At 40.7% G+C, this 24432-nt stretch overlaps 1 protein-coding gene across 1 annotated transcript; it reads left to right on the top strand.

Annotated features, from left to right (window-relative positions):
- Positions 1-2035: 2035 nt before the first annotated feature.
- On the top strand, positions 2036-23573 carry LOC140556339 (carnitine O-palmitoyltransferase 1, liver isoform). The gene is made up of 19 exons (XM_072680130.1): positions 2036-2143; positions 4925-5067; positions 10705-10844; positions 11806-11977; positions 12073-12174; positions 12274-12411; positions 12861-12938; positions 13400-13507; positions 14112-14199; positions 15437-15632; positions 16032-16220; positions 16488-16593; positions 16764-16880; positions 18178-18342; positions 18474-18602; positions 18743-18898; positions 19058-19171; positions 20152-20244; positions 20700-23573. The coding sequence occupies exons 2-19, from the start codon at positions 4927-4929 to the stop codon at positions 20832-20834; spliced, it is 2367 nt and encodes a 788-aa protein (XP_072536231.1). The 5' UTR covers positions 2036-2143; positions 4925-4926; the 3' UTR covers positions 20835-23573.
- Positions 23574-24432: the final 859 nt, after the last annotated feature.

Here is a 24432-nt window from a genome sequence, read left to right on the forward strand (position 1 = left end):
CTGACATGAGGCTAAATGTTAAGGCACTACATGCAGCGTCAGCAGTAAACAGGCCGAAGTCCTCTGTGAGACACAGACCGTACACTTGTACACATAGACAGCACGCGTTGGGCCACGCTCAGGTTTACTACTTATCTAATTGTGGAGCTAAATATGTACAACCACAGTATCCTGATGAGCTGGGCCTTCTAAAGAAGTGCCTCATTCAGTTAGAAACCTGCCCTGAACTCCTAACCCCATCTAAAGCCTCCTCAGTTCACAAACTACTTGAAGCCTATGCAGTCAGCTGTGGCAGACTGAGCAGAAGAGGGAGATGACCTCTGGCCTACTTCGCAGACTTACATAAGTTTCGCTTTTCTTTTGTTTCTACGTTGAACGCCGCGTAACGTCCGATTGGTCAAGCTCGCCAGCAATCAGTTCAACGGGCCAATCAGATGCGAGCGCGGTTTGACAGGGACAGAATCGACGTGCGAGCCGAACGCTGGGGGTGGGCGGGGGCGGGCGGGGGGAGGAGAGCAGTTTGATTCACTTTACTGAACCGATTCCATAGAACCATTCGTTTCAGCGAATGTCCGGATTATTTTGTGTTTTTTAAGTTGCAGAAATAATACAATTATGATATTATGAGATTCCTTAGCATATGACATTATATTATGTATGTTTATGTGCTGTGTATGACTATGTATGTGACAAAAAAAGTTTGTATAACAATATTTATCACTAGATTCATTTATGGATTACATTTGTATTGTGTGGATCCGACCAATCCGACTCTTCTGAACTGTTTATTTTTCAATAAAGCGGTCGAGCCGATTCACATGATCAAATGTTCAAGTTCAAATGATCCGCACGCGCACGCACACACGCGGCTCTCAGACTCATGGACATATGCTTGAGCTGCCCACGGGCAGTTGTTGTCCTATTGATTCACGTGAGCTAGGCTATCTAAAGCCTGTGAGCCCTCGTTTAGACTGAGTGTGTGTGGGTGTGTATGGCGTATCTCAGTGGGTCAGGCAGACATCGCGTCAACACGTGTGATCGTATCTGATAATAAAAGAGTGTATGGACGGTCTGAGGACTGAGACACACTCGGATACCGAACTGAATGTCGCGTCAGCGGTAGGGTTGCCAGATCCACCGAAAAAAAAAAAAAAACATCAACCATCAATTGGACCACTGTGGATAGGGTCAGCAGCTTCAGCTTCCTTGAAGTTCACATGGTCAAAACACACCACACGGGTGACGAAGAAGGTACAACAGGGCCTCTACCTTCTACCTGTGACCTTACTTACTTACTGGGTCTGTTACCAACTGCTCAGTCACACTGCACCCACCAAAGACTCCTCCCCGCTTCACACCGTACCCAATGTCTATGTGGAAATAGTAATGCAATATATTTATATTCAGTATATATCAAACCTGGACATTTTAATGTGATTTTGACCTTTTTTTTTTGAAAATATGTTTTGTTTATTTTGCTGTACAACACCCTGCATGTATTTCCTAGCCATAAATAAAGTATAAAATATTAAAAAGCAATATCACAGGCATGAGGCAGTGTGTATGGTAGCTCCGGGCTATTGATAGCAGGTTTGTGGGTTCAGCAAGCTGCAGCAATTGGTTGCCCACCATCTCAGAGCACGTGTGCTCACTCTCACTATGTGTGTTTGATCACTAGTGTGTGTGTGTGTGTGTGTTTGATCACTAGTGTGTGTGTGTGTTTACTAAACGGATTGGTTAAAGGTAGAGGCAAATTCCATCTGTGTCCAACCGTTGTTTGATGGATCTTTTAGAGGCCATTCGACTCTTCTGACATCCGGTTCGATTCAGCAGCACTGTGAATAATTCTTACTCAAGTTTTTTAAAGTAGGCTAAAAAAAAAAAAAACTGACACTTTTAGCCCAACTTAGCGGGAAAACCGCAGACCTGGCAACCCGTATCCCTGGAGCCGCTACAAAGCAAGTTCGATTCAGTTGGTCTTTGTGAGTCGCTTTATTGAAAAAAGAGCCGACTCAAACTAACGAGCGATTCACGAGTCGAGAGGAGCGCGCTTCGGATGCTGCTGGCTACGTCAGTTGATGCGCGTGAGCCGTTCAAAATATTTCCCCAAAATTCGACAACCGAGCCATCAGCTGGATCTCAGGTAGGAGAGGACGGGCGCCCGGTGCTGCTGTTTCTCGCTCTGTGTGTCGCAGTGGGGTCGTAGGCGAAGGGTTTCGGTGCATTTGCTGGTGTGTTGGCGGCTGTTGCACTCGTCCTATGTTTAGCATTGCAGCAGGGCTGGGCTGGGCTGGGCTGGGGTGTGAAGTGAATGAGCTAGCGCTAACGAGCTCAGCCCATTCACAGATACGAGCTAGCGGCTAACGGTTAGCGATTGGCTGGCTGGCTGGCTGGCTGGCTGACTGACTGACTGGCTAGCGCCGGCGCTAATTCCCTCTAGCTCTGCTTAGCCATGGTTTCTGAGAGATTTGGGCGCTGGAAGCCACACATTTAGTTCGCCTCCGTCCATGAAAAGCCCCCAAACCGTCTCAGTACTGTGTTTTTAACACTGCAGTTCATGAATTGTGCATAAAATAGGGGCTAATAAACTCGCGACTAAGTTATCTACTAGGGGCTAGCTAACCTAGTTATGAGCAGTGGTCAGTCAGAGATCGTGCAGCGTAGCTATCTATCTAGCTAGCATCGTGGTTTTATTGATTGCATTAATATTAAGGGAAATTAACGTTATCCATCCATACAAATATCTAGCTGGCTAACGTAGCTAGGCGTTTAATATGAGTCCCATCTCTTTGTGTGTGAACACAGGAACCAAACCCATGTCATGGTCTCCAAGAACCCCCTCCATCTCCCTCTGATGAGAGAATGATGATGATGATGATGATGATGATGATGATGATCGTTCATGTTAATACCATTAGGGCTTCTGTTGCAGACCCTTGTTTCAGTGGCTGTGAGTTTCTCAGTATCTCGAGTGGACAGAAGCTGACCTGTGCAAATGGTAGACAAGTGCTTCAGTTAATTGGGTTACTGAGTCAGAAACGCACACCTTGTCTAATCACCCAGAGGACTGGAACGTTTAAAATCATCCAAGTGTTATTAGTCTTATTAACCTGCTACTGTCAGTGGATTCAGTGCTTTTGCTTTGGGTTATTTGACTATTTTGACTATTTGACTGATTTGACAGGTCTGAAGCCTCCTGAAGCAAAATACCAAACTAGCTGAGCGTTTTTGTGGAACCGGGTTCTGCTGGGTGTGGACCCCTTTGTGCCTTCTTCTTTACTAAACCTCGATTCTTTTCTAATTTTGAAAATAAGGCTGAAATGTCGTTCAGCTTTTGGGTTTACAGCAACAAAGAGATCATTCTATACCATTTGTGTTGCACATATAGGAATTTTACCTTTGCCTTAAACTCATCTATGCAGCAAATACACACGCACACATGTCCAGAGAGGTAGGCAGCCCTAGCTGTGGTGTCCAGGGACCATCTGCCCTACTCGACTGTTCAAAGGTCTTTATAAGCTGCACTGCTATAACATACGTGGTATGGATCCCTGAGTACACATCAGGCATCAGTGTAAACATCATGCAGATCCGTGTGATTTCCCCAGTGTTTCCCAGTCCTGCAGTCTGACACTCCCAGTTTAAGCTTTTGAACGGATGAGTTGGGTTGGTAGGAGCAGGAAAGTGCTCAGTGTAGGGTGGCTCCGGGTGTAGGATCGGGAAATGCTGATCTAAGCCAAGATTATTGGTGCCTTCTGCAGCGAGCCCAGTTGATTTGGATCTTCTCACTGGGGCTTTTTTTATTTTAGTTCAAATAAAAAAAAAAATGTATTGAAAGATCTGCCAAAACAGACCAAACAGTTTTAAATAGTTGTGCGTGACTGTTCGGCCAGACGGTTAGGGATGTGAGAAGAAACCTCTTGTGTTGTTGCCATAGAGACTCTCCGTTGCCATAGTTACGTATACTGGATGAGGAGGTATCCGCCGAGAGATTCTTTTTTTTTTTTTATCCAAGAATGAGAGGCACATAAGAGACGAGGGTGTGTTTCTCAGGGGAGATCTGATTTCCGGTAAAAAAGTTAAAAATGAGACACACACACACTTTATCTTGTCTACACATTTACATTCCACCTGATGATCATCCATCTGTTCAGTTTCAGAGGCAGAACATGCACATGAAATTCAGTTTTCCGTACTGCAGCAATTTACCCATTAACACCCACTAACCCCTCTGAAGGCATTCCATATTAATGCACAGTGTTGGTGTATGAATATTTAATATGACCGGGTAGTGCTTGTGCAGTTCGGCTGTGCATTATTTCTTTTAGGTTAGTGAAATTTGAAACTCTTTTGTCTGCCCTTTGGAGTGTCCTCCTTTAGATCAGTTTTCAGGAGATGGATGAATCGTAACAAGGAGCAACAAACACAGCAAGCAGAACGAGCTGAGCAAGCTCAGGCTCTTCCTAAGCCACGGTCACACAAGACATTTGCCGTTAGACTTGGGGAGATGGGTGTGACTTGGGCTGTACTGAAATTCTGCTCCACAGGTGGATAGCATAAACAGTAAAAACATAAAGGATGCAGTTATAGCGAATAGCTTGGCACTGATGGGAGCGCAGTGCTGCACACCCAGTCACAGCAAAAACAATTGTAAAACTTGCGTATCTGGATCTGTGTGGTGCAGCTCTTAGCCTGAAGCTAATTTAACTTTAGCCAGCTGGCTAATGCTCATTACAACATTCATATTGTAATAATGCTCATTGCAAATCATAGATCCGTTTATATTATAGAAAAAGAAGGAGCAAGTGTGGGCACTGTGCAGTTGCATTGCGTGTGGCAGTGAAGAGAACGAGAATATCAGACCCCAGGTCATCTTTTTTAAGTTAGAGTGATTTTGTGTGTGTGTTTGTGTTCTTATCTGCAGGGATGGCTGAGGCGCATCAGGCGGTAGCGTTCCAGTTCACTATAACTCCCGAGGGGATAGACTTGCAGCTGTCTCATGAGGCACTCAGACAAGTCTACCTTTCTGGTCTTCGCTCCTGGAAAAAACGCGTTGTACGCTTAAAGGTAAGGACTGTAGACATTTAGGAAAACTTATAAACGTATGTTTGAACAGTTACTTTTAAGGGTATGTCAGTAAATTTTGAGTCAGTAATGGGAAAACGTCCATTCTGGTAGCTGTCAATACAGAACAGTCAGTTTTTGATGGCTGCATGGCATGCATTTCCTCCCTTGAGATGCTTTGCTAGGCCTTTTTCCTGCAGCTACTTTCAGTTGCTGTTTGTTCATGCATTTATGCACATAAGCATGTAATAAATACCTTGCATGATTACAAATCCAATCACAGAGCTGACTCCTTGACATGTTGAAAGGTCTCTTGCAGAGGTTATCGACATGAAAGTTAAAATATCCAGTTATAGGTGGTGTTATAACATGTAATGCAGATTGAAAAGGTGCTGTGTGTTTAGGTGGGTCATAAACTGTTAGAAGGAACTCTGACGGCCGTGTGTTAGGTGAATACACTAGATAAAAATGTTTTAAAATTAATGGTTTGGTATGTGAATCTACCAGATATTAAGCTGAAAAGCCCTTCATCACTTTTACTGTCCTGGACTGAAAGTAGACTGTAATGAGGAGGGCAGGTTTCAAACCGAGCCGGATTATCATCATTAGAACATATTTAGGTCTCAAGTCAGGAACATGTCATATCAGATCACTTATAAAAGTGGTTTATTCCTAAGTGTCTTTTTTTTTCAGAGTAGGGCTGGGCGATATGGTACAAATACTATATTATGATATTTAAAGATATTTTCACGATACACAATATTTATCACATGTAATCACAGACTGAATACATCAATAGTGACAAAATTCTTAAAAGCTACTTATCAGATACTCTCCCGTACTGAATACAATGTTTTTTTTTTCCTCAACATCTGCTGCACTTCATTCAATTAGTGTTCTTTAATTCCTTGATATGCTTAGAAAAGCATTTTGTGTATCACGATAAAAAAAAAATTAAAAAAACACTATGATAAAATAGTCATATTGCCCAGCCTTAATTCAGAGGTACTAGATTAGGTGTTCTGGGCTGCTTTACAGTGGGATAGATTGGATATACAGTGGGGGAAAAAGTATTTAATCAGTCACCAATTGTGCAAGTTCTCCCACTTAAAAAAATGAGAGAGGCCTGTAATTGACATCATAGGTCGACCTCAACTATGAGAGACAAAATGAGAAAAAAAACATTCTGAAAATCACATTGTCTGATTTTTAAAGAATTTATTTGCAAATAATGGTGGAAAATAAGTATTTGGCCACCTACAAACAAGCAAGAGTTCTGGCTGTCACAGACCTGTAACTTCTTCTTTAAGAGGCTTCTCTGTCCTCCACTCATTACCTGTATTAATGGCCCCTGTTTGAACTCGTTACCAGTATAAAAGACACCTGCCCACAACCTCAAACAGTCACACTCCAAACTCCACTATGGTGAAGACCAAAGAGCTGTCGAAGGACACCAGAAACAAAATTGTAGACCTGCACCAGGCTGGGAAGACTGAATCTGCTATAGGCAAGCAGCTTGGTGTGAAGAAATCTACTGTGGGAGCAATAATCAGAAAATGGGAGACCTACAAGACCACTGCTAATCTCCCTCGATCAGGGGCTTCATACAAGATTTCAGCCCGTGGGGTCAAAATGATCACAAGAACGGTGAGCAAAAATCCCAGAACCACACGGGGGACTTAGTGAATGACCTGCAGAAAGCTGGGACCAACGTTACAAAAGCTACCATCAGTAGCACACTACGCCGCCAGGGACTCAGATCTTGCAGTGCCAGCCGTGTTCCCCTGCTTAAGCCAGTACATATCCGGGCGCGTCTGAAGTTTGCTAGAGAGCATTTGGATGTTCTGGAAGAGTATTGGGAGAATGTCTTCTGGTCAGATGAAACCAAAGTAGAACTGTTTGGTACAAACACAACTCGTTGAGTTGCATCCAAAGAACACCATACCAACTGTGAAGCATGGGGGTGGTAACATCATGCTTTGGGGCTGTTTCTCTGCAAAGGGACTAGGATGACTGGTCTGTGTACATGAAAGAATGAATGGGGCCATGTATTGTGAGATTTTGAGTGCAAACCTCCTTCCATCAGCAAGGGCATTGAAGATGAAACGGGCAACAAAGGAGTGGCTTCGTAAGAAGCATTTCAAGGTCCTGGAGTGGCCTAGCCAGTCTCCAGATCTCAACCCCATAGAAAACCTTTGGAGGGAGTTGAAAGTCCGTGTTGCCCGCCGACAGCCCCAAAACATCACTGCTCTAGAGGAGATCTGCATGGAGGAATGGGCCAACATACCAGCAACGGTGTGTGCCAACCTTGTGAAGACTTACAGAAAATGTTTGACCTCTGTCATTGCCAACAAAGGATATATAACAAAGTATTGAGATGAACTTTTGTTATTGACCAAATACTTATTTTCCACCATTATTTGCAAATAAATTCTTGTGAATGTGATTTTCAGAATGTTTTTTCTCATTTTGTCTCTCATAGTTGAGGTCTACCTATGATGTCAATTACAGACCTCTCTCATCTTTTTAAGTGAGAGAACTTGCACAATTGGTGACTGACTAAATACTTTTTCCCCCACTGTATCTGTTCCTATTTATTTTGTTTTCTCATCCTTTTTGTAGTCGATAGCCTGTTCCATGCTACGTACATGGTACAGATAAAACGTTTATAGTGAGCTAAAATTCAGCAGGCCTTGCCTTGTAGCTAAATGTAGTCACACAAAATTCTTTAGTATCGTACTGGGCGATATGACCTCATGAATCAATATCATGATTGATTGAACATTGTACCTCGATTACAGTTAATGAATGATTTTATAAGCTGCTTGAGTTGCTCAGTTGGCTTGATAATTAAGTTCTCCCTGTTGCTTTTGTGTCGCAGACTGAATGTGGTGGACTCACGTGACTGCACAAGTAGTGGTATGCTTGTGAAAATGGAGGGAAAATATTAATATTGTGTCACTGTCCACTTTCTACCTCAAGGGTTTTTTTGTACTATAACAACCCTGTGTTCTTTAAAGACAAGCAAATACACAAATAAAGTCAATGAATCAGTGAATCAGTTAAATGATTCCTACAGGATGGAGCAAGCAGCATCCTGAACACTCTCTCTACCTGATAAAACAGTCCTGGCACTGAGATGCTTATAGGAAGCTGAGCCCAGGAGGTTGGGTATATCTGTCAACCAATTTGGAAAAGGAGACCAGTATGTACTTGTATGTGCAACTTTACTGGCAGACGCCGCACATTACACAGGCAGTTGCCTCGTTCATAAAAAATATAGCGACCTAGAACGTGTGACAAATGCTGGTGAGATCTAAGAGAGCTGACGCAGACACTGACAGCTCAATGTCTGCTATACAGATTTACACATATATTGCACAGCAAATCTGAAGCTAACCAAGTCCAGCGATATTTAGTTATTCACATACTGGTATTTTGTGAGCGAGGGTTGGAGAAAACATTAAAGGGAAGGGCTGTATTTTGTTTGCCTGTTGTTTTACCATACCATTAGCCTAGCCAAAATCAATAAGATTTTCCTTTTATGAAAACTAGTTTTAATGTACTGGTTGGACCTGTCCCCCCTTTTTGTACAGCTTTTCATTCAAGATCAGGGCACCTTTTAAAAGATCAGGTATCGTCTATTTTCAGATCCTTTTACCACTGTGTTCTAGCAGCGCACCCTCTGGCGTCCTTCAGGCTTCATTAACAGACGTTATTTACAGCCCGCAGTGGTGAGGAACTTTCTCAGAAGTTAGCAGAACAGTTTATAGTCAGCATGGAACTGTTTTACGGCGGCACATGAAAACATAATATAATTGCGGGTTTAGTGTTTTGCCTGCGTCTTGCAGACCAGACTTGCTCATGCCGCCAAAAACATGTTGGAGAAACTCCCGCCACATCGTTCACTCTTGAATTATGACTGGTTAGAAATGAAACTATTGCAGATACTCTCCTTTTTACCAGCACGGGTACTGCTGGTCTTTCTTTGGTTTTAATTAGAATCTTGAATAGTGGATTCAAAACCAAGAGGAGGATAATGCAGAAACATTATAGAAAACAAAGTCAAAGCCCATTTACCTCACTATAAAAAAAAATCGCTAACACTTTTTCCTTTCCGAAACAGATATCAGATTTTCAAGTATCTGCCAGTACCGAGTACTAATACCAGCTCTGATCTAAATACTCGATAGATGTCTATAAATCCTAATATTTATAGGTTTTTATAGGTTGCACTTTTTTATATCTTATCCCATATAAGATCTAATAAGCTTGAAAGAATGAATTTACAGGTTGAGTAACTGCACATTTGAGAAGTTTCAGAGTTATGAAAAACAAATTACCACAATGCAGAAATGCATGCAAGTAGGGAAGCATAATCTGGCTAAGCTTCAGCAAACAGCTAAAATTCACATTTTAGAGCAGTGAAAAAATGCCAGTTTAGAAACTAAAAGTGCTCCTGCAGCAATTTCACATTCAGCTACACGTCTCTTTGTAAAAAAGTGTGTGGTGTTTAAACAAGCTGCTTAAACTTCTGCTTTCAGAACCAAAAAAACACCACTTGGATACAAAATGTGCTGTACAAAGTTCCATTAAATGTCTGTCTATCTAAATGTCCGTCTTAATGTTAACACCTATTTATGACTGGCTTTTACTGGTTGTTAAAACATTTAGTTTCAAAACAAAGTATCCACACCAAAATGTTCTATGTCATAAATAAATAAATAAGTAAATAAATAAAATAAGGCTTGGAGCTACATGGTATTGGTGCTCTCTATTGCCGATACCGATACTGTGTGTAAGTTCCAGTATCGGCAATGATGCGGGTTCATTATCGGTGCAACACTAATAAAAAGGTTAACATCAGTAGTCGACTGAAAACAAAAGGTATCCGTTGAGAGTGTATGGCACCACACAAACATAAAACAAGTGATTCCACAGCAGCGTTTTCAATGTAACTTATAGCTGAATGGAGGTCAGTCAGACTAAAGGATTAGATGTCAAAAACGTCAAACGTCAAAATGTCAAATTTGAATAAAGAAGGCTATCAAACAAAACAAACCAGTCCAGAATGTCACATTGTATGTGCAACTGTTTACTAAAAACATAGTGACTTAGCCTCAGTGTTTTTTCAAGAAACGTACAGGTTGGTTTGAATCACTTTTTGTTTTTGTTTTTTTGTGTGTGTTTTTTTAGCAAAGTGATAAAACAGTGTCTAAATAATGTAATGAAAGTGAGGGGGGGGGTTGTTGTTTTTTGTTTAGTTTTTTAATATGCACGTTTTCACATGCAATACTAAAGAAATTATATTGCATCATTATTATTCTTACTTGGTAGTTTAGGATTCCATGAGATTCAAATCACAATGACCAGGATCGTAAGTATCCTATATCATCCAAAAAAACAAAAAAAAAAAATATATATATATAAAGTCGCTGGAAAGTGGATATGTGGATATCAGTTGTTTTTTTTTTAAATCTGCTGCTACTGGGAATTTTAGTGTGAATGTTAAAATATTGTGATTAAATATTGTGTATCATGAAAAATCATGGTACAACACTTTTACCATATTGCCCACCTCTAGTTAATACTTGTATAACAATTTCTTCCGTCTTTTTTGCTCGCCTTTTCTCTCCTCAGAACAATGTAATAACAGGCGTGTATCCTGCAAGTCCTTCCTCCTGGCTGTTTGTCGTGATTGCAATCCTGGCCACCATGTACACACGCTCCGATCCATCCATGGGGCTCATCGCCAAGATCCAGGAGCATCTGCCTGCCAGGTAATACCAAATAACACGGCACCATCTCACCTTCCCGTGTACATCGATAATTTCAAGAATACAATCTATAATTTAACCTTAAATTAATGAATGACTTTAACCACAATATGCATTGTGCTGTTTTTTTGGTTCCTTGTGTATCTACTTGGTACTAAATGATAGCTACAGATCATATTATTTACATATTTACAGTTAATATAGTCATATTTGGAGTCTTTTTTTGCATTGTATAGCTGATGTCATTGCTGTATCAAATCTGTTAAGACTTCAGGTTTGTCTGGATTAAAATAATGAATTCAGCCAGTGTTTTTATGTCATTCTTAAAGTTTTTAAGCGAAAATTCATTGTCAGCTAATCTTGGAAACATAACACATCAAAAATGTAAAAACTAAGTAAATGCTAGTAGACCAACTTGGTAGAACTACCTTTCACTGCAGTAAAAGCTTTAAATCTGTTAAAGCAAGTTTCTACCAGCTTTGTTTACTGTTTGGGATAGATGGCCACCCATCATTCCAGGCAGATTTGATCCAGGGTTTTTGGATGATGCCTGTGGAAAGCAAATAGTTCCACATATTCTTGATTGGATTGAGGTCTGGACTTTGATGTTCCATTGTAGAACATTAACCTTTTTTCTTCCACCACTCATTTGTGCTAAGTGCTAGTGTTCATGTCTAAGCAGGACATTTTTATTATAGATGTCACTGTTACTTCATATTCTCTACATTTCATTAGCTGGCTTGATTGCTGAATTTTTGACCGGTTCATTCTGCAGTATTTTAGGTCTTATGTTGTAAAGTATGCTGTCATTGCTTTTGCTTTAGCCTGCACTGATTCTTATGTAGATAACCTGCCACACACTGCTTACATGTTACAATAATAGTTGGATGTCTATAAAGGAACACATCTTGCTTGAATGTCCACAAACTTTTTTTTTTTTTTTTTTTTTTAACCCCCTCTGCAGCGGCTCCCTGAGCGTGCAGTGTCAGACAGTTGTGTCTGCTGTGCTGTTCAGTACTTTGCTGTGGCTGTCTTTGATCTTCACTATGAAGCTGTGTCTGAAGCAGCTCCTTTCATACCACCGCTGGATGTTCGAGCAGCATGGCAAAGTGTCCAACACCACGAAAGTCTGGGTGGTCAGTATGGTTTCAGTTCTAGTGCTGCCGCAGTATTTCAGTTACTTCAGTGCTTGTAAGAACTATGTAATGGTGCGCGGTTGTGTGTGTTCTAGATGTTGGTAAGGATCTTCTCTGGTCGGCAGCCTCTGCTGTATAGCTACCAGGGCTCCCTTCCTAATCTGCCAGTACCTTCTATCAAAGACACCATCAAGAGGGTGAGGACATAATCATTGCGGTTATCATCATTATTCAAATTGCATCACTCTCCCAAAAAAGACTCTAGTAGTCATCACTCTCCCTTTCTCTTCCTGCAGTGTTTGGAGTCAGTGCGCCCACTGAAGAGTGATTCTGAGTTTGAGAGGATGACCACTCTAGCTAACGAATTTGAGGTCAGTCTAGGAAACCGACTGCAGTGGTACCTCAAGCTCAAGGCTTTGTGGGCCTCCAACTATGTAAGTACTTGCTTGTCGTCTGTGTAGCAGGGTTTAGTAAGCCAGATATTTTTGCTAAGACTTAAGCTGTGTCACAAAGCTGGATGCTGATCCTTACAACTATGCCAACTTGAGCTTTAGTACTGCATATTTAAGCCTCTATTGCAGAAAAAAGGAATCCAGATGAAAACTGCCCGCTAACTCACTGTGAGCAGTGCGTGTTCTGTATTGTATTGCCATGTTATTACATATTAATAATGTTAATCAATAAACATGAATGACACGTGATACTGATCATACACAGTTTGATGGACTTTTATTGGTAACATTTAATACTGCATTTAAGTTAAGTGCATGAGACCTTTTTTCAATTTCTTCTGTGTAAAGCTCAGAAACATTTGTATAAAAATGTGTGTCTTGCATGCTTTTCCTGTTTGCTTATTTGGAATTGCTTTTGCTGTCCAACACAGGTGAGTGACTGGTGGGAGGAGTACATCTACCTAAGAGGACGAGGTCCCATCATGGTGAACAGCAACTACTATGGAATGGTATGTTTGTACACACAGGCAAATTGCTTAATGTAGGCTGAGAGTAGGGGTGGGCAATATGACGATATTTCATATCGTATCATGATAAATTCTGTTATCGTGACCCATAATATGCTTTTTTAAGAACATCGAGGAGGTTGTCAGTGCTTAAAGAACACTGATCGACTGCACATTTCATTACAACCAGTGTAATTAGTGTTGTTTACCTTGATGAAATGCAGCAGATTTTTAATAAAAATCACTGTACAAAATATGGGAGAGTATTTCATTAGTAGTTTTTAAGAATTTGTTGCTACTGATGCTTTTGTGATTGTGTGTGATTGCAGTAAATATCGTTTATTATAAAAAAAATTCTTTAAATGTCATGATATAATTTTTTTTTACCATATTGCCCAGTTTTAGATGAGAGCCACCTTTTGAACTTAAATGGTAAAACCATTAAAATGTATGTTTTCCATCAGGACTTCTTGTATGTGACCCCCACTCCAATCCAAGCAGCAAGAGCAGGTAACACACTACATGCTGTCCTCATGTACCGCAGGAAGCTGAACAAGGAAGAAATCAAGCCTGTAAGTCCACTTAGCAATAATAACTTTAGTGTTTCATTATAAATATAGTGTGTTTTTGTGGTTTAATTGTGTGCGGAAAATACCAGACGTAAATGTATCAGTTACAAAACCACCCCCCTCCGCCCAACTGATGAATCTGATAGGGTTACAACTTGCACACTTCTCATTTTTACAGAATAGACAAAGTCATGCTGATTTTGTTTTCTGAAAACAATGCTAGGCTGTACTTTGCAGTTTCTCTCTTCCACGTTCTCTTTCTGAGGAGAAGATGGTGTTGTGACATTATTCTCTAGCTTCTGAAATGCTTCTCTATCAGCTTTAGAAATTGAACTTATGAACTAGGATTTGAAGGAATAAAGTCGTCTGTTCTTTTTTCTTTTTCTTTATAAAAGTCGAAGTAAGGTTGTGTGTGGGTGTGGACTAATGTGCATGATCATGAGTCCTCTCATAGTTGCCCAGTTGAGATTTATTTCTTACTTTATTTTTTAATTGTTTCATTAATGATTTTTTTTTTTATGCTTTCTTTTTTTCCTCCATCCCCTTCCTTCCTCTTGGTCTCTCCTGCCATCACCTGCCTGCCTACCTCTCTCTTTCTTTCTCCCAGAGTCGTATTCCTGGTACTTTTATTCCACTGTGTGCAGCTCAGTGCGAGAGGATTTTCAACACCACGCGCATTCCAGGAGAGGAAACCGGTAACGCACTCTCTCAAACACTCGCACACAAACCTCCACACTCACACAGCCCACACTATACACGTCCCTCTTGTCACACACGCTAATGCTTTGGGAAAGGTCATGTGGGATTATGGAAGCAAACATTCACACATCATGCATGCATGCACAAAGGTTACAAACAGACTAGGGAGTTTATGTTGGATAAAGGACCTGCAAGAGAGATGGACATAGAGAGAGAGATGGTCATCCCCATCAACAGCAAAATGTTGTGTGAGCGTGTGTTTCGTCAGACTTATCTGTGTGTGTGTGTGTGTGTGTGTGTATGTGTGTATCTTTCTGATTTAAGTAGTTTCCTGCTACAACCTGACAGCTTCTTGTCTTTCTCTGTTCATGCCTTTTTCCATGTTCTCACACTTGCATCTGTTTGAACATCCACAACCTCGTTTGTCTTCTGATCCTTGGAGCTTGGTTCTCTTCTTTTCTGCTTCCTGGTCTTTCCTATTCTTTCATCCACGCTTTATGTTTTTGTCATCCACCTTGAACCTTTTATCTGTCCATCCGTTCCATTTGGGCCATTTTCTCCCACATCCTCCCTCCCTTTCTCCCTCTCTCTGTTCAGTGGTTGTTGAGGTCCTTGCTTCCTTGCTGTTCCTATCAGTTTGAGAGGCTGTTTGACACTTGTCGAATTCCTGGAATTATCACAGGTACTCCCCCATGCACTATGCAATATACTGACACAAGTGTGTGATCTAACATTTTCTATTTGCATACATTTTCACGAATGATATGCAGAATTTCTCTAATTGAACTAATTGAACAGAATGGGATAATAAAGTGGAGTGTGTGAAAGGGGAGTGTGTGTGCTTGTTTTCTTTCTTTCTTTTTTTTTGTTATTGGAAACAAACAAACTGGAATGACCAGTGTCCATAAGTGTCACTATAAAAGCAGTGATGGTAACATTTTTTTTTTTGGAATAATATGAGTACCAGCATTTGGCTGCAGATGTGTATGTAATGTCCATCAGCCTGCTTGGATGTGTGTGTTTTTACTTACAATTAAAAGTGCTGTGTAAATAAGTTTAATTATTTAATTACTCAGTAAATTAAGTGCAGTTTTTAAATTGTAAATGATGGCCCACAACCAATCAAGAAGCAACATTAATTTTTAGTGCTATCTAACGGCCATCTCCCTGTTTGTGTCTTATTATGGGTCTGTCATGGTTTCTGTTAATGTGTACTTGCCTCTCCTTCTGTAGACACAGTGGTGCATTGGCAGGACAGCGAGTACGTGGCAGTATATCACAAGGGGCGCTATTTCCGCCTGTGGCTGTACCAGGCCGGCCGGATGCTGTCACCACGGGAGATAGAATACCAGATCCAACGTATCCTTGACGACCCATCCCCCCCAGCACCAGGAGAGGAAAAACTGGGAGCTTTCACTGCAGGAGAGAGGTACACACAGACGTTAACCTGCACAGAAAGAGACACACACACATTCAGGATATTGTACACACTCTTTTAAAGGTCTGCATAATTGACTATTTTTAGATGCAAAGTGCCTTATGGGCCTGGCTAGTAACTCCCTCACACACGCTCCCACTTTCAGTGGACATAAAACCATCCACTGGGGGTACTAAAGTTTAGTTCTGCTTGTTTGCAGTAGTATTTAGCCCCAGTCTGCTATGTTGAAGTGGTGCTTTGCATCAGTGACACTTTGCGTCTTTGTAATGAAATTTCTTTTCTTACATGCCTGAAAACCAGCGCTATATACAGATTAAGTAGTTAGTTTAAATGTTATTTTGCCTGATTTTGCACCAGCTTATAAATGCATGTCTGTTCTACATTTCCTAGAATACCATGGGCTCAGGCCAGGAAGGAGTTCTTTAGCTCTGGTGTGAATAAGAGATCTCTAGACTGCATTGAGAAAGCTGCATTTTTTGTAACTCTGGAAGATGAGGAACAGGGCATGATGGGAGATGATCCAGTTGTTAGTCTGGATCGTTATGCCAAGTCCCTCCTACACGGAAAATGCTACGACAGGTGAGCCCTGTGCATGCGTCATTCTAAGGACATGCTGGGTTATTGTCATGGTCAAAGTCTCACACAGTTTGGTGACTTTTCTTTTTCTATTAAAATTAACTTGCATGTTGAGTTTGGTGTGATTAAGCAGGAAAACCACAAAACTAAAACTGTTCCCCACCCATCATATGTCAGAACGTGATGTTTTTTTAATTTCCCATGTGAAATACATGGATAGATTCATCTTTAGACATACCGATGTACTGACTCTGATATACTGTTTGTTAGGTGGTTTGATAAGTCATTTTCAGTGGTGATCTATAAGAATGGAAAGAATGGACTCAATGCTGAGCACTCCTGGGCAGACGCTCCTATTGTCTCCCATATGTGGGAGGTAAGAGTGATATACTGGATGTTTAAATACAGCTAGGATTATAACTGGGCATATTAACAAATTAAAGTTTGATTGACCATATGAACAAGTAATTTGTAGTATCAGTACAGTTGAAACACAAATGAAGAAATCTTTGTTTGTCTGTCCCTTCCTCTTCTTCTCTCCCTCAGTATGTTCTTGCCACGGATAGCTTCCAGTTAGGTTACAATGAAGAAGGCCACTGCAAAGGAGACGTCAACCCTTCTCTACCCCAGCCACAAAGGCTAACATGGGACATACCTTCACAGGTACACCACATTACATCATATGTGCACAATTTAAGAATTTATAAAGCAGAACACAGTGAAGAGAAGTCTGTTGAGCTATAGCTCACAAAGATTCAAATTGACCTTGACTGCATGCTACTGCATATTTTGTTGTGCTACATTGTTTTCTCATCCAGTTTTCACAAACTTTCAAGGAGACACTTCTTCTTGTGTCCAGAAAACGGTGTTGCCTGTAGCAATGTTTCAGATCATTTAAACCCAACACCGAAAATAAGCCATTCTGTTTTGATGGTTTTGTGGTAGACCTGTTGGGATCGAACCTGATGAATGTGTGATAAATTGTCAAAAGAAATCATTTAAAACAATTTTTACTTATTTTATGATTTTAAACAATATAATTATCATAAATATAATTATTATTTTAAGATGCATTTATGCCACTGATATGATATGATATAGCAAAATAACACAATTACATCCATTTGAAGAGCAATAAACTTTTGATCATTAAGAATATTCAGACATTAGAATTGGGATATTAAAAATGTTGAAATATTGTAAATAAATAAACAAAACCACTGTTTTTAAACAAAGTTGACATACTGGCTCGTTCACATTAATGGGCTCTCCTCGCTCGTTTTGCTTAAAGCCAAAACATTCCCACACTGGAGCTGTGGACCCTCCAGTGTGTAACCCTAACCCTGACACAGCCTCTAAAAAAAGACATTTTTATATAACAGTGGTAATACATTGGGCATGGTCACACATTTGAAGTGACATCACTCTGGTTTGTCAGTGGAACATTTTTGGCTTTAAACAGAAAAAGTGAGCAGAGCCCAGTAATGTGATGAAGCCAGTATGACAGCTTTGTTTAAAAAAGCTTTTTTTTTTTTTTTTAGTGACACTAATATCACAATTTCTATTACCATATTATACTGCCATAAATGCCTAATTGTTACATTACACTGGCACTAAAACGAGACGGTTGCAATTCATTGAGCATGGCCACACATTTGAAGTGACATCACTCTGGTTTGTCATTGGGAAGCTATATTTGCCCCCCTTTTTTGGCTGATCTGAGGAATGATCTGATCAGTGACAAAAAAAATCGTGATATAACCAGGCTGTGATTTTTGTGATTTGTTACCTCTGCTAAGGACTCTTGTGTTGTTGCATAGTGTGGTGTGCTTGCCCAGCCGATAGACCGAACCCTGTTCTCAGGGAAGGCTGAGTTGTTACACACTACACTACACCAGTTATTGATTTTAAAAAATTAATGACGCAGTTCTTTCCCTCTCATCTCTTCTCGTCTCCTCAGTGCCAGGAGCGGGTGGCTCAGTGTCTGGCAGTAGCACAGCCGCTGGCTGATGACATCGACTTCCATGTGTTTGCGTTCCGAGACTTTGGCAAAGGCAGCATCAAAAAGGCCAAAATGAGCCCTGACGCCTTTATCCAGTTAGCGCTGCAGCTAGCGTTCTACAGGGTAAGGCTGTATACATTTACCTACATCTATGATATAATGTATTTATTTCTTTTCAAGTGTATGGATTCATTTTGCACAGTAAATCTTGGCCTTAGTGATCTGTATTGGTCCCATTTTACTCTCTCTCTTAGGACAGAGGAATATTTTGCCTGACATATGAGGCCTCTATGACCCGTCTGTTCCGTGAGGGCAGAACAGAGACAGTGCGTTCCTGTACGAGCGAGAGCTGTGCGTTCATCAAAGCTTTTGAGAGTGGAGAGGTGAGCTAGACACACAGAAAAGTAAATCCTGTCTGCATGACACGTTAAAAATTGAACGTAAACATTACAGAGTAATTATCTCCGATGTGGTGTTCCCTTAATTCATCTATCACTATTCTCCTCTTTTGCTGTCTGTCTAGGATGTAGAAGTCTGTAGGCGTTTGATCCGTAATGCATCTGAGAAGCATCAGCTGCTGTACCGACTGGCCATGACCGGGGCAGGAATAGACCGACACCTCTTCTGTCTCTACGTTGTCTCCAAGTATCTGGGCATCGAGTCACCCTTCCTCAAAGAGGTCAGTGTGTGACTTGTGTGCACAAGAGAGAAGAAGGAACAATGATTGAAGTTAATAAATTTGATATTTATTGAAAGAATATGAGGTGGGCTTGAAAATGGAGATGAGGAATAAGCATGTACCGTAATATGTGAATGTGTGTTTACATGTGTGTTTTAGGTTTTGTCTGAGCCGTGGCGTCTTTCTACCAGTCAGACTCCGTTCCAGCAGGCGGAACTTTTTGACTTCGTTAACCATCCAGACTACATCACCTGTGGAGGAGGATTCGGACCTGTTAGTCCTTTTCACTCACTCATTCACTCTTGTGTGTGCATTTGGAGAATTGCTTGTTTGGCAGATTTTCATGAGTTCATCTTGTAGTTGACCTGATGTCCAAGGCCTCTAAGACAACAAGGTGTGTGGGGTGCTTCTGATCAGAAGTGACTACCAATATTACTACCAATATTACTATATTACTATAAAATTAAGCATGAACCAGTGACCGAACAGGCTATACCATCTGGGCTAAACCAACAGAAAAGACTACTATTGCAAAAGTCACAGAGGTTTTTAATAATTATTGTCAAGAGCATTGCAGACTGCCGTGCACAGGGCTGCGTAGCTACAGACTGGTCGGACCGCTTATGCTAATCCCTTTCCACTGCCAAAGGGACTACAGGATGATTGGAGGAATCGAAGATAATCCATTACAGTGTTTACTGGCATACTGAGTACCAAAAGCATATGAAGCATATGTCCTATTGTTTTGGCATATTGTTATATAAACTTATGCACTTTTATCAATACCTTCATGCAGCATTGCACAACATCACATTATTATTTAGGTTTAGTGTTGACAACTGGTCAAGCTGGCAGTGTCTGACAACATGGTGCCGTTTTTTTTTTTTTTTGTGAGAATGAACTGGCATGTAGTTGCATGTTGTCTCTGAAGTAATTTTACCATGCTCTGATTCATCCATATGCTGATGTGCTCTAAAGAGACCAGGCTAGGTGAAATGCTGAAGGAATCCTGAACAAGTGAAAATGTGGATCTCAGATTTAGTGTTTTCTATTTAATGCATATATTTCTAAATTAAGAAGAATCTTGGTGATGATCCTAGATAAGCAGTGTTATTGTTGTTATTCATTAATATCTTCATATTTGCATGTTTATATAGCGTAACATATTTACTCACACCCTTTATATGGAAAACTTTATATGCTAAAGTAAACATTACATGTTTTCTAACTTTGTGTGTGTGTATATATTTCAGGTTGCTGATGATGGATATGGTGTGTCCTACTCCTTAATTGGAGAGAAGATAATCAGCTTTCACGTCTCTAGCAAACACTCATGCCCTCAAACTGTGAGTTTGTGTGTGCAGGTACCATATGGTACCAAATCTTGTATTCCTATTTTTTGCTGTCATTTTTTTCACATCATTTAAACCTGGCAGCAGGTCTTTACATTGTGTTCACGATTAATGGACAAAAACAAATAGTCCAACATGTCTTAAAATAAACTCTTTGCATGTGGATGTCCATTGAAAGTTAACGCTTTTTTCCTTCTGCTGTAAAGTTACTGTTTGAGATACAAGCTTTTTGAGTGACACTGACTATAATATACTGCCTGTCAAAACTTTGTATTTTGTCATGACTTTCAGTATTAACTTTCTGTATTTATTTTCAAAAATGCAGTGAATAGGCAGCTAATATGGGCGAAGTATGTTCTTCGTACTAATTGGTGATGCTAAGCTGAGTGTTATGAAAAATGCCCAAAATATCAGTAAACAAGTAACCTCGCTCTCTCTTTTTCCCACAGGACTCCCATAAGTTTGGAGTGCAGATCAGGAAGGCTCTGCTGGATCTGTTGCAGCTCATGACCGTTGACCAAAGAGATGCACCCCGAAGCGAGCAGAACCACAGCCCAAAGCCCCAGAGCAAGAAAGAGCTGTAGGACGAGAGAGGCGTGGCGATGGCGGTGGCGGATTAGGGAAGGATTAGTGTTTTTTGGGTGGCACCTTTGGTTAGGCATTGTTTAATATTTCAGGGTTTTGGCATCATGCAAGGCACTGAAAATATACAAGTACATTTTAGAGATTGAGAGGGTTTGTTTTCTGTGTGTGTGTGTGTGTGTGTGTGTGTGAGAGAGAAAGAACCACGGGACCAGAGGCAGGATAGAACCACTGATTGGGACTGAAGAGATTACTCTTGAGCGTTTAGACCGATGGAATCGCCAGGCTGCGAGGAACTGTAGCAAAAGAATAGAGAGGAGGTCACTGTTCCTGTCGTAAATGCCTTAAATGTGCAGGGGGTAGGTATAGACAATTATAACGAATCTCTTGCATGTAGTGTTCACAGTTGCTGTTGGTGCCTCAGTCTTATTTAGTGTGATTTGATTTTGCCCCCTCCCCCCAAGTTGTTATTGCGCAACTCCTTCATATAGCATTTTAATGAATGTAACAAGTTACCACTCTTGGTGGAGCTCCAAAAGTCACTTTAAAAACAGCAAGAGTTTAGTTACCACTGTCTGTTACAGGTTTTACTCTTTCTGCATTCTCCCCCTGCATCGTTAAGATCCCTTGGTTTAGATCTAGACAAAGATTAGACTCAAGGGTTTCAGTTTAGAACCTACATTTGGTGCTTTAGGTTTAAAGGAGCAATGTGCAACATTCCCCTGTTCACGTTGCTACTGCATGTTACTGTTTTCACATGCTTTGAGAAGGCTTCCTTTCACTCCATAAACCAGTCTGAAATCTGTAGTCTGTACTCTTTATGATGTCCCATGCCTACTTCTACCCTCACTCAACTCGCTTAAACTGACACTGACAAAAGAGCCATCACAAAATTAAGCTGCCTCACAACTGCTTCGCAAAAATGTCCCATACCGTAATTTGATATTCACTATAGTGATAAGGGTAGTATAGTAGGTGTGCCATGGGACTGATCTTGGACTGGTTATTAGGCTGGGAATTCTTTTTTTTTTCTTTTCTTTTCTTTTCTTTTTTTGGGCCATCTGCACAGGTTACATATTGGTTGGGTGGTGCAGCTGGTCATGAGAGACATTAATGCAGGGCAGAAGTGAATCTCTGAACTGGTGGTGGCCCCAGTATTAACCTACAGTGAGTAGTCCCACATAGAGGAGAGGTTTAGACTTGCTCCTTTAGAAAAAACGCAGGAAACCGTATGATGGACCTTGATGAACCAATTATGGGTTTTGGTCTTGATCTATTTTACCTGAATGAAGATATTTAAGGATTTCTTTGTCCTCTTAAACATTACTGATATTTTTGTCTTTTTTTTCAAACTAATTCTAGTAACATTTAGAATTGTACTAGAAATTCTAAATCCTGCAATAAGACAAAGCTGCTGTGTGCAACCTGCTCAACAGTTTAGTCACATCTGCAGTGAAGCAAACACCACCTAAAATGAAGGTAACAAAAAAAACTAGGTAGTGTTTAGAAATGTTGAGAAGTAAGTGTCCTGAATCTAATGGCGCCTAGTAATTTCTATGTGCATTACAACTTACTTGAGTATAATTTTTAGTCTAACCAAGGACAGAAGGTCATGCCTGAAGAGAAAATGCTTATGCAGTCTAAGTCTGAGGGCTGCTAACATCTCAGTGACGGTATGATGTAGTTTCACTGCCTTGGAGATGTAGTTGCCTTGGAGATGTAGGGTAACCATGGCAATGTTAGTGCAACATGCGCACAGCTGGACTAAAGTTTGCAAGAATGTTAAGAGATTAGTCAAATGAAGGTGTGGAATTCAACATGAGCTGGAATTGTAGATGCTGCAATGCTTTCTGGCTCAGTAATCTGAGACTGATCGATTCCTTCACACACAATTATACAGACATGAAGATGAGGGGGTTTTACTTCATTATTATTATTATTGTTGTAATTATTATTAGTAGTATTATTCTGATGATTATTGTTGAAACTAGAATGAGTGCTGCTCCTTTTGTTATTCTAGGTTAAACTGCGATTCTTTACCCGAGCTCTGAGTATGACTGCCAGCGTCTGAACAGCAGCGCTGTTCTATTCCGTTAATGTGTACATTTAGTCTTGAAGCAGCAGCTCACGTCCAGGCTCACATACATAATTGTGTAAAGAAGACGAGTTGGTCAGCACTGAGTTTACTTGTATTTTATATTTCATGACCTCCTTTCATGGCCTGTACGCATTGCCGTAATGACCACTGTATGCATCAAGTTCCGATTGCTGTTGTTGTTGATGTTGTTGGTACTGTGATTATAACCGTCATGTTTTTATTCTGTTGCTAAAGCCGAAATCAGAAATGGCGCGCGCATTCATAGTGCGGATCTAAGGCAATCATTTAGACAGAGCCTGGTCACGTTTTTTACTTTATACCTCATCTCTGCACTTATCAGTCCATCCATTCTTTTGGCCAGTACTGTCCTGTATCCTTGATGCTAAACTGCACAATAATAACAACAACAAAAAAAGCTGTTAGCGTATGATTATTTTTTTTTTTTCCCTGTAAGCCAGTGGTTTGTTCGCCTTCTCTGCTTCCTCCCACTTGCTTTCCTTTCTTTCCAGGCTTGTGTAAAGCAGGGCTTTAATCTTTCTCCGTTTGGTCTTACTGTAGTGCGCTTCTGTATTTTATACATAACTGATTAAAAAAAATGACAACACTGAAATCACTTTTTTTAATAAAAAGAGATTGAAGCACATTTCTGGATATATTTGTGGCCTTTCATTTACAAGTGAAAATAAATAGCATGCAACGTCAATAACAGGGCCCGACCTTATTAACTGACTTGTAGAATGTGCTTATGTGTAGGCTTCGTGGGTGGAGGGGACCAGTGTAAATTCTGCAGATAAATTATTGTTTATATATATTAATGTTGGTTCGTATGAAATATTTTAATGTGCACATGACTGTCAGTCACGCAGTGTCTGAAAACTGTAACTGTCTTGTAGTTATATAGCATTTATAAATACACTGCTCAAAAAATAAAGGGAACACTTAAACAACATAATATAACTCCAAGTAAATCCAACTTCTGTGAAATCAAACTGTCCACTTAGGAAGCAACACTGATTGACAATCAATTTCACATGCTGTTGTGCAAATGGAATAGACAACAGGTCGAAATTATTGGCAATTAGCAAGACACACTCAATAAAGGAGTGGTTCTGCAGGTGGGGGCCACAGACCACTTCTCAGTACCTATGCTTTCTGGCTGATGTTTTGATCACTTTTGAATGTTGGTGGTGCTTTCACACTCGTGGTAGCATGAGACAGACTTTACAACCCACACAAGTGGCTCAGGTAGTGCAGCTCATCCAGGATGGCACATCAATGTCCAGAGGCTGGAGGCGCTACCAGGAGACAGGCCAGTACACCAGGAGACGTGGAGGAGGCCGTAGGAGGGCAACAACCCAGTAGCAGGACCGCTACCTCCGCCTTTGTGCAAGGAGGAACAGGAGGAGCACTGCCAGAGCCCTGCAAAATGACCTTCAGCAGGCCACAAATGTGCATGTGTCTGCACAAACGGTTAGAAACCGACTCCATGAGGATGGTATGAG

The sequence above is a fragment of the Salminus brasiliensis genome, chromosome 5, assembly GCF_030463535.1.
Source record: "Salminus brasiliensis chromosome 5, fSalBra1.hap2, whole genome shotgun sequence".
NCBI classification, from domain to species: domain Eukaryota; kingdom Metazoa; phylum Chordata; class Actinopteri; order Characiformes; family Bryconidae; genus Salminus; species Salminus brasiliensis.

Bases quoted from the DNA above. Each gene is read 5' to 3' on its own strand.
- LOC140556339 (XM_072680130.1), top strand. From the start codon at position 4,927: ATGGCTGAGGCGCATCAGGCGGTAGCGTTCCAGTTCACTATAACTCCC. The intron at 11,978-12,072 runs GTCAGTATGGTT...TGTGTGTTCTAG, and splicing joins ACACCACGAAAGTCTGGGTG to ATGTTGGTAAGGATCTTCTC. The intron at 16,221-16,487 runs GTGAGCCCTGTG...ACTGTTTGTTAG, and splicing joins CACGGAAAATGCTACGACAG to GTGGTTTGATAAGTCATTTT.